Genomic DNA, 12232 nt, shown 5'->3' on the forward strand with positions numbered 1-12232 from the left:
AATATAGTGACTCAACACTTCCATACCACACCCAGAGCTCATCACACCAAGTGCATTCCTTAATCCCCATCACCTGTCTCACCCATCCCCCCACTCTGCTCCCCTCTGGTGACCATAAGTTTGTCCTCTACAGTTAATAGTCTGTTTTTCTGTTTGCCCCTCTCTCTCTCTCCCTTTCTCTTTTTTCCCCTTTGCTCATTTTTTTCTTAAATTCTATATATGAATGAAAGCATATTGTATTTGTTTTTCTCAGACTGACTTATTTTGCTTAACATAATACTCTCTAGCTCCATCCATGTTATTGAAAGTGACAAGATTTTATTCTTTTTATGGCATAATTTGGCTATTGTAGATAATGCTGCTGTACACATCTGGGTGCATGTATCCATTGAATTAGTATTTTTGTATTATATGGTTAAGTACCTAGTAGTACAATTGCTAGATCGTAAGGTAGTTCTATTTTTAACTTTTTGAGGAATCTCTATACTGTTTTCCAGAGTGGCTGTACCCAGGCTACATTCCTACCAACAATGCAAGAGGTTCCTCTTTCTCCACATCCTTGCAAGACTTGTTGTTTCTTGGGCAACTGGGTGGCTCAGTCAGTTAAGTGTCTGCCTTCGGCTCAGGTCATGATCCCAGGGTCCTGGGATTTTTATGGTTTCAGTTCTTACATTTAGGTCTTTAATCCATTTTGAATTTGTTTTTGTGTATGGTATAAGAAAGTGGTCCAGTTTCATTCTTTTGCATGTAGCTGTCCAGTTTTCCAAGCACCACTTTTTGAAGAGACAGTCTTTCCCCATTGGATATTCTTTCTGGCTTTGTTGAAGATTAATTGATCATGTAATTGTGAGTTTGTATCTATTTTTGTGCCAGTACCATACTGTTTTGATCACTACAGCTTTGTAATATAACCTCAAGTCCAGAATTGTGATGCCTCCAGCTTTTTGTTTATTTTTCAAGATTGTTTTGGCTATTCAGGACCTTTTGTGATTCCACACACATTTTAGGATTGTTTGTTTTAACTCTGTGGAAAAATGCTACTGGTATTTTGATAAGAATTGCATTAAATGTGTAGATTGCTTTGGGCAGTATAGACATTTTAACAATATTTATTCTTCCAATCCATGAGCGTGGGATATCTTTCAATTTCTTTGTATCCTTTTCAGTTTCTTTCATCAGTGTTTTGTCGTTTTCAGAGTATAGGTCTTTCACATTTTAGGTTAAATCTATTCCTACACGTCTTTTTATTCTCAGTGCAGTTGTAAATGGGATTCATTCCTTAATTTCTCTTTCTGCTGTTTGATTATTGGTGTAGATAAATGCAACAGATTTCTGCACATTTATTTTGTATCCTGCAACTTCACTGAATTTGCTTATTTTCTAGCAGTTTTTTGGTGGTCTTTCAGGTTTTCTATATACAGTATCATGTCATCTGCAAATAATGAACATTTAACTTCCTTGCTGATCCAGACGCCTTTTATTTCTTTGTCGTCTGATTGCTGTGGCTAGGACTTCCAGTATACTATCTTCTTCTTTTTTTAAGATTTTATTTATTTATTTGAGAGAGAAAACGTGAGGAGGGGGAGGGGAGAGGGCAAAGGGAGAAGCAGACTTTGAGTAGAGAGCCCAACACAGGGTTCGATCCCAGGATGCTGGGATCATGTCCTGAGCCAAAGGCAGGTGCTTAACCACCTGAGCCACCCAGGCACCTCTCCAATACTATCCTGAATAAAAATGGTGAGAGTGGAATCCCTGTCCTATTTCTGACTGTAGTGGAAAGCTCTTAGTTTTTCCCCATTTAGGATAACATTAGTGGTGGGTTTTCGTATCTGGCCCTTATTGTGCCGAAGTATGTTCCCTCTAAACCTGCTTTGTTAAGGGTTTTTATCATGAATGGTTGTTGTACTTTGTCAAATGCTTTTTCTGCATCTACTGAAAGGATTGTGATTCTTATCCTTTATTAATGTGATGCATCACATTGATTGATTTGCAAATATTGAACCATCCTTGCAGCCCAGGAATCTGGTGAATGATTATTTTAATGTACTGTTGGATTCTGTTTGCTAGAATGTTATTGAGAATTTTTACATCTGTGTTCATCAGGGATATTGTCTGCGGTTCCCTTTTTTAGTGGTGTCTTTATATGGCTTTCGTGTCAAAGTAATGCTGGCTGCATAGAATGAACGCAGTTTTCCTTCCTTTTCTATTTTTTAGAATACTTCTGAAGAGAATAGGTATTAACTCTCCTTTAAATTTTTGGTAGAGGGCGCCTGGGTGGCTCAGTGGGTTAAGCTGCTGCCTTCGGCTCAGGTCATGATCTCGGGGTCCTGGGATCGAGTCCCGCATTGGGCTCTCTGCTCAGCAGGGAGCCTGCTTCCTCCTCCTTCTCTCTCTACCTGCCTCTCTGCCTACTTGTAATCTCTCTCTGTCAAATAAATAAATAAAAAATCTTTAAAAAAAAATAAATTTTTGGTAGAATTTGCCTGTGAAGCCATCTGGTCCTGGACTTTTGTTGCCATTGTGTCATATTGATAATGTTGTTGAACCCCTCTAAGGCTCAGTTTGCATATCTGTAAAACAGGGACAATAATGTTATCTACCTTAAAGGGGTTCTGTGAGGATTAAAAGGATTAATACAGGCAAAGTAGTTGATACTGTATATGGTTTGCAGTAAACAAGCATTCTATGCTGCATTTTATGGTATACTGCTTTTCATATTTTTTTAAAAGATTTTATTTATTTATTTGACAGAGACAGCACAAGTAGATAAAGAGGCAGGCAGAGAGAGAGAGAAAAGCAGGCTCCCTGATGAGCAGAGAGCCCAATGTGGGGCTCGATCCCAGGACCTTGAGATCATGACCTGAGCTGGAGGCAGCAGCTTAACCTACAGAGCCACCCAGGCACCCATCTTTTCATATTTCTTTATTCTTTTTCCTTTCTTTTTCTTTTTTTGTAAGTAGGCTCCTTGCCCAGCATGGGGCTTGAACTCAGGATCCTGAGTTCAAGACCTGAGATGAGATCAATAATCAGATGCTTAACTGACAGAGCCACCCAGGCACCCAATAATGGTGTTTCTTATAATCAGTGATATCTTGGTGGTGTCAGTGATTTGGTGAGACCTCATGCTGGTGTTATTCCTGCCCTTGGAAACAGTGGAGTTGTCCCTATCACCAAAGGCAGCCTCTAAGATTACCTTCTGGCCCCCTATCCACAGGAGAGCTCCTTTCTTTTAATCCTTAAAAACAAAAGGCAGATTACACATTCTTCTTCTTCTTCTTCTTCTTTAAGATTTTATTTATTTATTTGACAGACAGAGATCACAAGTAGGCAGAGAGGCAGGCAGAGAGAGGGGGGAAGCAGGCTCCCCACTGAGCAGAGAGCCCTATGTGGGGCTCGATCCCAGCACCCCGGGATCACGACCTGAGCCAAAGGCAGAGGCTTTAATCCACTGAGCCACCCAGGTGTCCCTACACATTCTTCTTGGTACCTCTTCTACTGGAGCAAAATCACTAAGGTCCCCCAAACAGAAAACTTTCATCCCAATAGGGCATTCTGCTCTTCATGAACATGTCATTTCTGTGCCTTTGTATGTGCTATTTCATCTGCTCGGCGTGGCTTTGCTCTTTGGAGCATTAGCTGCTTGACACATTCCCTCTGGTGTTTCCTCCCAGAGGGGGCCTTTCCTAGCCTCCTCAGGCCTCCTCTCCTTTCACTATGTCAGGCTCAGGGCTCCCGAGCACTTGCAGAGCATTTATCACACTGGTCTGTGATTGTGTGTGTTCGTCTGTCTCTGCAAGCATATTGTGAACTTCTGAGGGTGGGAACAGTTTCTGTCTCACTCACTCACTGTGGTTTCCTGGTGCCCAGCACAGCCTTTAGTAGCTGCAGATGGCTGTGGATCACACCAGTGAATAGCAGCTGACTGGACACTGGGCACAAGTCCAGTAAGTGCTCACTGAGTGAGGGAATGAATTCATTGTCTGGCTTCCCCTTTACTCCTTCCCCCCTCTGGATCCACAGCAATTCCCCAGCACCCCTTCTCTTTCATATACTCCTCACACCTAACCCTCTCCTGTCTTCAGAATCCAAGTTGGAGAGCATCAGGAAGGACGTTCTTACCCACGTGCAGAATGAGTGCTGGACCCGCAGTCAGCAACTCATAACAGAGCTCATGGATTTCACGGAGGTCTTCCAAACCATCAACTCAGACATTCATATCATTGCACAATGCTCCCAGAAGGTAGGCTCTTCCCATCTTTCCTTCCTAACTTTTCCAGGGGCCCATCTTGCTAACATGCTCAGCATACTCTTCTTCAGCTCTCTGGTGAGCTCCAGTGGGGCTTGATGCCTTTAAACTATGCTCACGTATGTGATCTGCCCTTACTAACTCTCACCCTGTTCTCATGGCCCGAAGTCAGGGAGAGGCTGTGGCATGATGAGAGCCATGGTCCTGCTTTCAGAGAGAGTTCTTCTCTCTGTGACAGTCAGATCTAGGGATCTCTTGCCCCGTCAACAGGGTCGTGATTTGGTGAGGAGCTGTGCTGTCTTCACAGAGACCTGGGTCAGATGGGATCGGATCCCAGTGTGCCCCTGATCCCAGTTGGGTAAAAGGTGGCTGCTGGGGTCTGGAGCCTCTAGCAGGTGGGATTGCCTCATAGGGATGAGCCCAAGCTGGTATGCAGGGGTGTGGGGGTGCTGGTCTCATGCTTTGGGCCCTGCAGTTGAACGAGGCCAGTGAGCAGTACAACATGCTGGAGGAGCGAGTGGAATACATCCGGTCACTCCATGAACTCATCCGGAACCACTTTAGCATCTTTAGCACTGAGAACGAGGCACTGGACATCTCGGTGAGGAGGCAATTCCAGAGGTCACTCATGCCTCCCAGGCCCCCGCCCCCACACCTGCTTTGCTTGACTGTGCTCTGCTTGTCCCACAGCTCCTGGATGTGTGGGAGGCATTTCAATTTGAGAAAAGCCAGGCCTCAGAGTTCTTGCTCAGCAAGCGACATGCCATTGTGCCCAAGCTGAAGCAGCTGATAGCCGCAGCCCTGGTGGAGCTGGAAGGCCTGATTGACAAGGCCCTATCTGGCCCCTTCATGGACCCCACGCAAGAACAGAGGAGCACTGAGCGCCAGCTCATCTCTCTGGAGCGTCAGTTCCAGAACACAGCCAGCCACCTCAGTGAGCTGCACCACGCCTATGCCACCTTCACTGGTACTGAGGATCCCTGCCCCTCCCCCCATCCTGTGATAGACCCTCCAGCTGAGATAAGGGTCCTGTGTCCTGAGTGTCCCTAAGCAAGTCTCGGGAATCACATAGCTTCCTTTTAATCTCTTCTTTAAATGAAAATTGTAGGATAAAATTGTCTTACACTGGCTATGTCAAGGGTCATGCTTAGGGTGGGAGACAGGGGCCTCACAGTCTGGTAGGGAAGGCAAATAGGTGAATGTTCCATTAGAATGTGATAGGGTTAGAGGGCTGAACGCCTGTGCAGGAGAAATGCAAAGGTGCCCACCCTTTAGTCCTTAACTTACTCAACCCAGTTCCAGGCTGTAGGTCCGAGGTAAGATAGGTCTTGATAAGCCATAGGCACAGCTTCCAGCCAATGTGGTGTAGAGGGGCAGCTGCTGCGGGTCTCCCTGACCCATAGGAGGAGACCAGGGCAGAACTGTTGGTCTCAGCCCTCTGTATAATGGTGCAGCTAGGCTGGTTCCCTCCTTCTTTATATAGAACTTTGTGGGCTCAAGTTTCTTTTCTCAGGAGCAGTCAGTTCTATCAGTTACTTTTATCCCCTGGAAGGTCACATTGCTTCTGAGTTGCTCTTGGCCAACTACCAACCACCAACTATCACCAGCTGTGCCTGCGGGCATCCTCAGTCCCAGGGTCATTGGGCCAGATGGAAGGTGGAGGACACCCTGGACCTTCCTCAAGCAAGGAATGTTTTCTTTGGCCAAATATGGAGAGACCCTTGTCCCATCCCATAACTGACGTAGACCACAGAGCTTGAACTTTCCTCTAGGGATTGGGGATGTTTGTGGAAAAGCAGAGTGGGGACTCAGGCCTTTGATGCTCGGCCCGGGAAACCCCACAGCACTGCTTTCTAATTAATACTACTCTTTATTTTTCATTATTTACCTTTTATTTTACTCAATATGTTTGACATTTGCTTGGTTTTATAACCACATTAACAACTATTTTGACATCTAAGGTTTACTGGTTTTGTTTACCCACTACCATTTTTTTTCAAAAGATTTTATTTATTTATTTGACAGAGAGAGATCACAAGTAGGCAGAGAGGCAGGCAGAGAGAGAGAGAGAGGAGGAAGCAGGCTCCCTGCTGAGCAGAGAGCCCGATGCGGGACTCAATCCCAGGACCCTGAGATCATGACCTGAGCCGAAGGCAGCGGCTTAACCCACTGAGCCACCCAGGCACCCCATTACCCACTACCATTTTTTTAAGTCAACAATGAATGTTACAGTAGTTTCAGGTGTATAGCATTGTGATTTGACAATTGATTCTATACATTATGGTGTATGGACCACAAGTGTAGCTACTATCTGTCCTCATACCATTCTATTACAGTACCACTAACTATATCCCTTTGCAGTCTCTTTCATCCCCATGACTTCTTCATTCCATAATGAGAGCTGTATCTCCCCTTCTCCTTCACCCATTGTGCCCAACCTCCCACCCCCTCCCCTCTGGCAACTCTGTTTGTTCTCTGTATTTAGGGATCTGTTTCTGCTTTTTGTTTGTTTATTCATTGTGGGGTTTTTTGTTTGTTTGTTTCATATGTAAGTGAAATTATATGGTATTTGTCTTTCTCTGTCTGACTTATTTCCCTTAGCATTATACCCTCCATCTGTGTTGTCATACTACTACCATTTTTAGAAATGTCACATCTTTTCATTATTTTCATTCTTTCCTTAAATGGCTGTAATATTTTTTGAGTATTTATTTTTTCTAAAAAGGGAGTTAGAGGTGTTAAAATTTCTAAGCTCTTTTTTCTTTTTTTTAAAAAAGATTTTATTTATTTATTTGACAGACAGAGATCTCAAGTAGGCAGAGAGGCAGGCAGAGAGAGAGAGAGAGAGAGAGGAGGAAGCAGGCTCCCTGGGGAGCAGAGAGCCCGATGCGGGGCTCAATTCCAGGACCCTGGGATCATGACCCGAGCCGAAGGCAGAGGCCTTAACCCACTGAGCCACCCAGGTGCCCCAATTTCTAAGCTCTTTATGCCTAGAATGATTTCATAATGTCCATACATCACAGCTTGGCTAAATACTGAATTCTGAAGTCACAAATTTTTTTTCTCCAGACTTAGGCTATTGCATCATTGCCTTCTGATAGTTGGCATTGTGGGCAAATTTGATACCAATTCAACTTTTTTTTCCAGTTTATCAGTTATTTGGTAATGGCTTTTAATTTTTTTTGGTATATTTGGTAATGGCTCTTAATATATTTGCTTGGTCTTCTTTCAGAATTCATACTTACATATTGGATTTTCTGAATCTCTTCTCCATTTCTTTTATCTTCATCATCAGTCATCCCTTTACTCTGAATTCTGGAGAAATATCATGAGCTTGTCTTATCAATTTCCACTCTCTGTAAATTCCACTGCATTTTAAAATATGCACACATATTGTGTGTGTATGCATGCTTATGTGCACGTGCATATGTATGTAAGTGTATGTGTAGATATTGGTTGCTCAGATAATTCCCTACCAGGGCTCCTCAGAGAGTGGATGATTTTAGGGTTATCTCAGGGTAGGTACAAGTTGAGCCTAGAATATTTTTTAAATCCAGAAAGTAAGAGAGTAATAAATTCCTTTAATAATAAGGGAGGAACATGTCACAAAGACACAGAAGGGATGCCACTGGCCAAATCTGAGATAATGTGAGCACCAAAGTACAAAGTAAACTATTGGAAAAATAGGAATTGATTATCCACAGTAATAATAAATAGATAAATAAGTCAATGAAGGAGAAATGAGAACTTGCACTTATAGTAGAATGCCAGGAGTCAACTAGAGAAAATCTGGAGGGGAAAAATAATAATTTGGCGGGGTGCCTGGGTGGCTCAGTGGGTTAAGGCCTCTGCCTTCGGCTCGGGTCATGATCCCAGGGTCCTGGAATTGAGCCCCGCATCGGGCTCTCTGCTCCCCAGGGAGCCTGCTTCCTCCTCTCTCTCTCTCTCTCTGCCTCCGTCTCTTCCTACTTGCGATCTCTGTCTGTCAAATAAATAAATAAAATCTTTAAAAAAAATAATCATTTTGCAAACATTCTGATAAATATTGGATCAGGTAAGGATCATCAGGGGATGTCAAATCTGGGGACAAATTTGATGAGGAGTAGAACGTTTACATTGTCTTAGAGATTCTCCTCCAGAGACTACTTATTAGTTGCAAGGAAGGGGAGGAAAAACCTTAGCAATTATTTAGTGGAGAAACTGAGCAACATTTTGACCAGGTGTTCAAAGATTAACATCACCAGTGAGGGACAGATAGACAACATGTACCTCCAGACATGGTACCCAGAGGACACAATACCTATTCAGTAATCCAGCTGAAAATAAATAACTTCAGTCATGAAAACCATACAAAGACAACATGAACTTTTTGTGAACAAAAAGGGGAGAAGGGGGTCAATGTACTTCAAAGATGTCTGTTAGAAAAGATTAAGCCTGTGAGGAATGTTAAGAGAAGTTAAAGAGACATGACAAGTAAATGAGGTACTTGATCCTGGGCTGGATGCTGTACTTGAGGGAGGAAAAGGGCTATATAGAACACTTTAGGTCAACTGACAAAATGGGAACACAGATTGTAGACTAAGGAATTCTGTCAATGTAAGATATGAAGTTGATCTCTGTATTACAGTTATGTAAGAGAATATCCCTGTTCTTAGGAAATACGCATTTGAGTTTGCGGATAATAGGGCCATGAAATATGTAACTTACCCTTAAATAGTTCAGAAAAGAATTATGTATTTTTGTATACATATGTCCATACACACACAGAGCATGTAAACACAACTGATAAAGAAAACAGGTCAAATGTTAACAAAAGGTGAATCTTTAGAAATGGTATATAGATACTCTTATTACAGTTTTTGCCTGCAACTTTTAAAGATGAAATCACAGGGCGTCTGGGTAGCTCAGTCCGTTAAGTGTCCAACTCTTGATTTTGGCTTGAGTTGTGATCTCAGGGTTGTTGAGAGTGACCCCCTCATTGGCCTCTGCCCTCAGAGTAGAGTCTACTTAAGATTCTCTCCTTCTCCCCCCGCCCCAATCTCTGCTTGTGTGCCTGCTCTCTGAAAATAAATAAATAAATAAATAAATAAATAAATAAAATCACTTCTAGATTTTTTTTTAAAAGATTTTATTTATTTATTTATTTGTCAGACAGAGATCACAAGTAGGCAGAGAGGCAGGCAGAGAGAGAAGAGGAAGCAGGCTCCCCACGGGGCAGAAAGCCCAATGCGGGGCTTGATTCCAGGACCCTGGGATCATGACCTGAGCTGAAGGCAGAAGTTTCAACCCACTGAGCCACCCAGGCGCCCCCAGATAAAGTTTTAAAATGCAGTGGAATTCACTGAATAGACACCACAGCACATGTCTGTCAGAGGATATTTGCTGTTAATACTCAAGTTTGTCCTTCTCTTCTCACATGTCTGGAAATATAATACCTGTTCTTTCTTACAGAAGAAGTTCCTCATTTGTCCAATATTTGATGTTGAGACAATTGCTACCAAAGATTATATGAGTCTGTAGCCAGATCTTTTGAGTCAGACAGAGAATGATCTGATCTTCTCCGTGACGGATGATGCTTACACATGAAAGATGCATGATTCCCAGCCTCTGAGCTTTATTTTATCACTTTTTCTCTCACTGAAGAAAGTAAACTGGAATTCGAATGAATGAGAATGACAATTTTACTGCAATATTCTTAAACCTGGTCTGATGTCTTTTAATTGCAATCCGAGTACTGTAATGATAATTATTATTATTTTAAAAGATTTATTTGAGAGACAGCATGTGCATACACATGCATAGTGGGGAGGAGCTGGGGGAGAGAAACCCCAAGCAGACTCCCCACTGAGCATGGAGCTGACGTGGGGCTCTGTCTCACTACCCATGAGATCATGACCTTAGCCGAAACCATGATATTATGAGATATGAAGGGAGGGAAGGATGACCAGAAGTACACAAAATAGGAAGCATCATCATTTACCCTCCATGGTCCTCTCTGTGGGCTAGATCTTTACCATAGGCATCTCACTGGATTTGTCCATCTGTCTAACAGCTGCTTGTTGTGTGCCTGTACTGTGCACAGGGCTTGCCGTGTATCAGTGGACAAAGAACAAACCTCCTGCCCTCACAGCCCATCACTGTAGCTGGGAGAAAAAGATAACAAATAATAAACGTAAAATATAACCAAATCGTGGAGTATTTTAGAAACTGAGAAGTTGCGCAGAAAAAAGAAGAGAGCAAGTAAGAGGTGTCAGGAATGGCGGGGAGGGTAGGTAGCAGTTCATAACAGCTTGGGCTACCCGGGCCACATGTGGAAGGACTTGAATTGGTGAGGGAGTGAGATATATGGTCCTCTGAGGGGACAGTGTTCCAGAAGAATGAACTGCCCATCAAAAGCCCTCAGCAGAAAGGAGCGTGCCTGGTGCATCCCAGCCACAGGAAGCACTGTCCCTTGGATGGTCCCCACCTGCATTGTACTGAACAGCTTTGGCTACCCCAGCCCTGGCACTTTTAGATGCTTGTTTCTGCCATTACAGGCTCCTGACTGACCATTGCTCACCATGACCCCCGCCCCCAGCCTAGGCCTCAGCCTGCCCTATCCCACAGGGGACGAGAGTCCTGTGCCCTTGCCAGTCTGCGGGACCCGTCCGATTGTGCAGCAGCAGCGCATCTGGCACCTGTACCGAGTCATCTCCGAGAACATCAGCGAATGGAAGTGCATGGCTTTTGCCAAGGTGCCAACACTCTCAGAGCTCCTGCCTGAGTGGAGAGGCTGCAGGGGGAAGGTGGGGGAGGGGTCTCCAGCTGACAGTGAACCGTCCTCCCTCTAGTTCAGCATGACTATGGCCCAGGAGAAGACAGAAGGCTGGCTGATGGAGGCAGCCCACATGAGTACAAGCCTGGAGCTGCACAGCCCAGTCCTGCAGTGTTGCATATGCATGGTAGAGGAGTTCCGTAGCTACCTGCCATTACTGACCAAGCTGGGCAGCCTCCAGCTCCAGAACTTCCAAGCCCTTCTACGAGGTGTGTTTTGGGTAGAGTCAGGGCTGGGGGAGGTGGGGTGGGGTGATGGTGGGGAGGAAAGGACTTGGGGATTAGAACAAGTAACAGCTTTGTTCCCTGCTGCTCCTGTGGGCAACACATTTCCTCCCTGGGTTGCTCCCTGCCTTGTTCCCACAGGGACCAATATTTCTAGCCTCCTGCACCATCTTGTGGGTCCTCTCTGCTGCCTTAGGCTAGACTCAGGCTCGAATCTTAGCTCTGTGCTCTGTGTTGTGCTCTGAACCCTACATTCTGAGTTCTTGGCTCTATGTTGTACTTTCAGATCTTCTGTTGGGGAGCTGGCCTGGGCTGGGCTCAGGGTTGCAGATCTGAGACTCTGGGATATGGGCCAGACTCTGCCATATACCAGGGGTTGTTCTAACTTGTCTCCTCTACCTCCAGCCTTAGGGTTAGACAGTCTCTGCAACATGGAACTCCTAACACTGGGTCAGCTGCTCACTTGTCCACTGCTGGATTTTGCAGATCGAATCAATCAGGTGGGGCCCTCCAGAGAAAGGGAGTTGGTCCAAACCCAGGACCTATTTGCTAAGCTGTAATAGATCCAGTTAAGTTCTAGCAACCCCTTGCAACAGGGGGCTGTAGATTTTGGCTTGTGGTTGGGAAGGTGGGAAGCTGAGTTTGCTATCCTGCCTGGAGGGTGTGGGGATCTGATGGGTGGCTTCAGACTCTGACTGAGAGATGTCCCGCTCCCAAAGTTGTAGGCACACACATAGCAGATGCCCCCAACACCTGCCCTTTTCCAACATGAGCTGATTAAGGTTCTGTCCTCCGCTGAAACCTTGCAAAAGAGTGGGTTTCAAGGCAGCAGCTTTAGGTCAAACTATGCTACAGATGGCCTATCTGAAGCCAAATGGTCCTACTCTCCATCTCTTGACACTTCCACTCCCCTGAGCCCTGGCCCTTGAGTCCCAGCTTCAAGGCTAT

The 12232-nt window shown here is 44.6% G+C and overlaps 1 protein-coding gene across 1 annotated transcript in view; it reads left to right on the forward strand.

Annotated features, from left to right (window-relative positions):
* DNHD1 (dynein heavy chain domain 1) overlaps positions 1–12232 on the forward strand; it is a 79594-nt gene that overhangs the window by 33025 nt on the left and 34337 nt on the right. The window contains exons 12-17 of the mRNA XM_044260879.1: positions 4083–4240; positions 4722–4847; positions 4937–5213; positions 10853–10980; positions 11077–11269; positions 11690–11784. Coding sequence (XP_044116814.1) covers positions 4083–4240; positions 4722–4847; positions 4937–5213; positions 10853–10980; positions 11077–11269; positions 11690–11784 — 977 coding nt within the window. The remainder of the gene's footprint in view (positions 1–4082; positions 4241–4721; positions 4848–4936; positions 5214–10852; positions 10981–11076; positions 11270–11689; positions 11785–12232) is intronic.

The sequence above is a fragment of the Neovison vison genome, chromosome 7, assembly GCF_020171115.1.
Source record: "Neovison vison isolate M4711 chromosome 7, ASM_NN_V1, whole genome shotgun sequence".
Taxonomy (NCBI): domain Eukaryota; kingdom Metazoa; phylum Chordata; class Mammalia; order Carnivora; family Mustelidae; genus Neogale; species Neogale vison.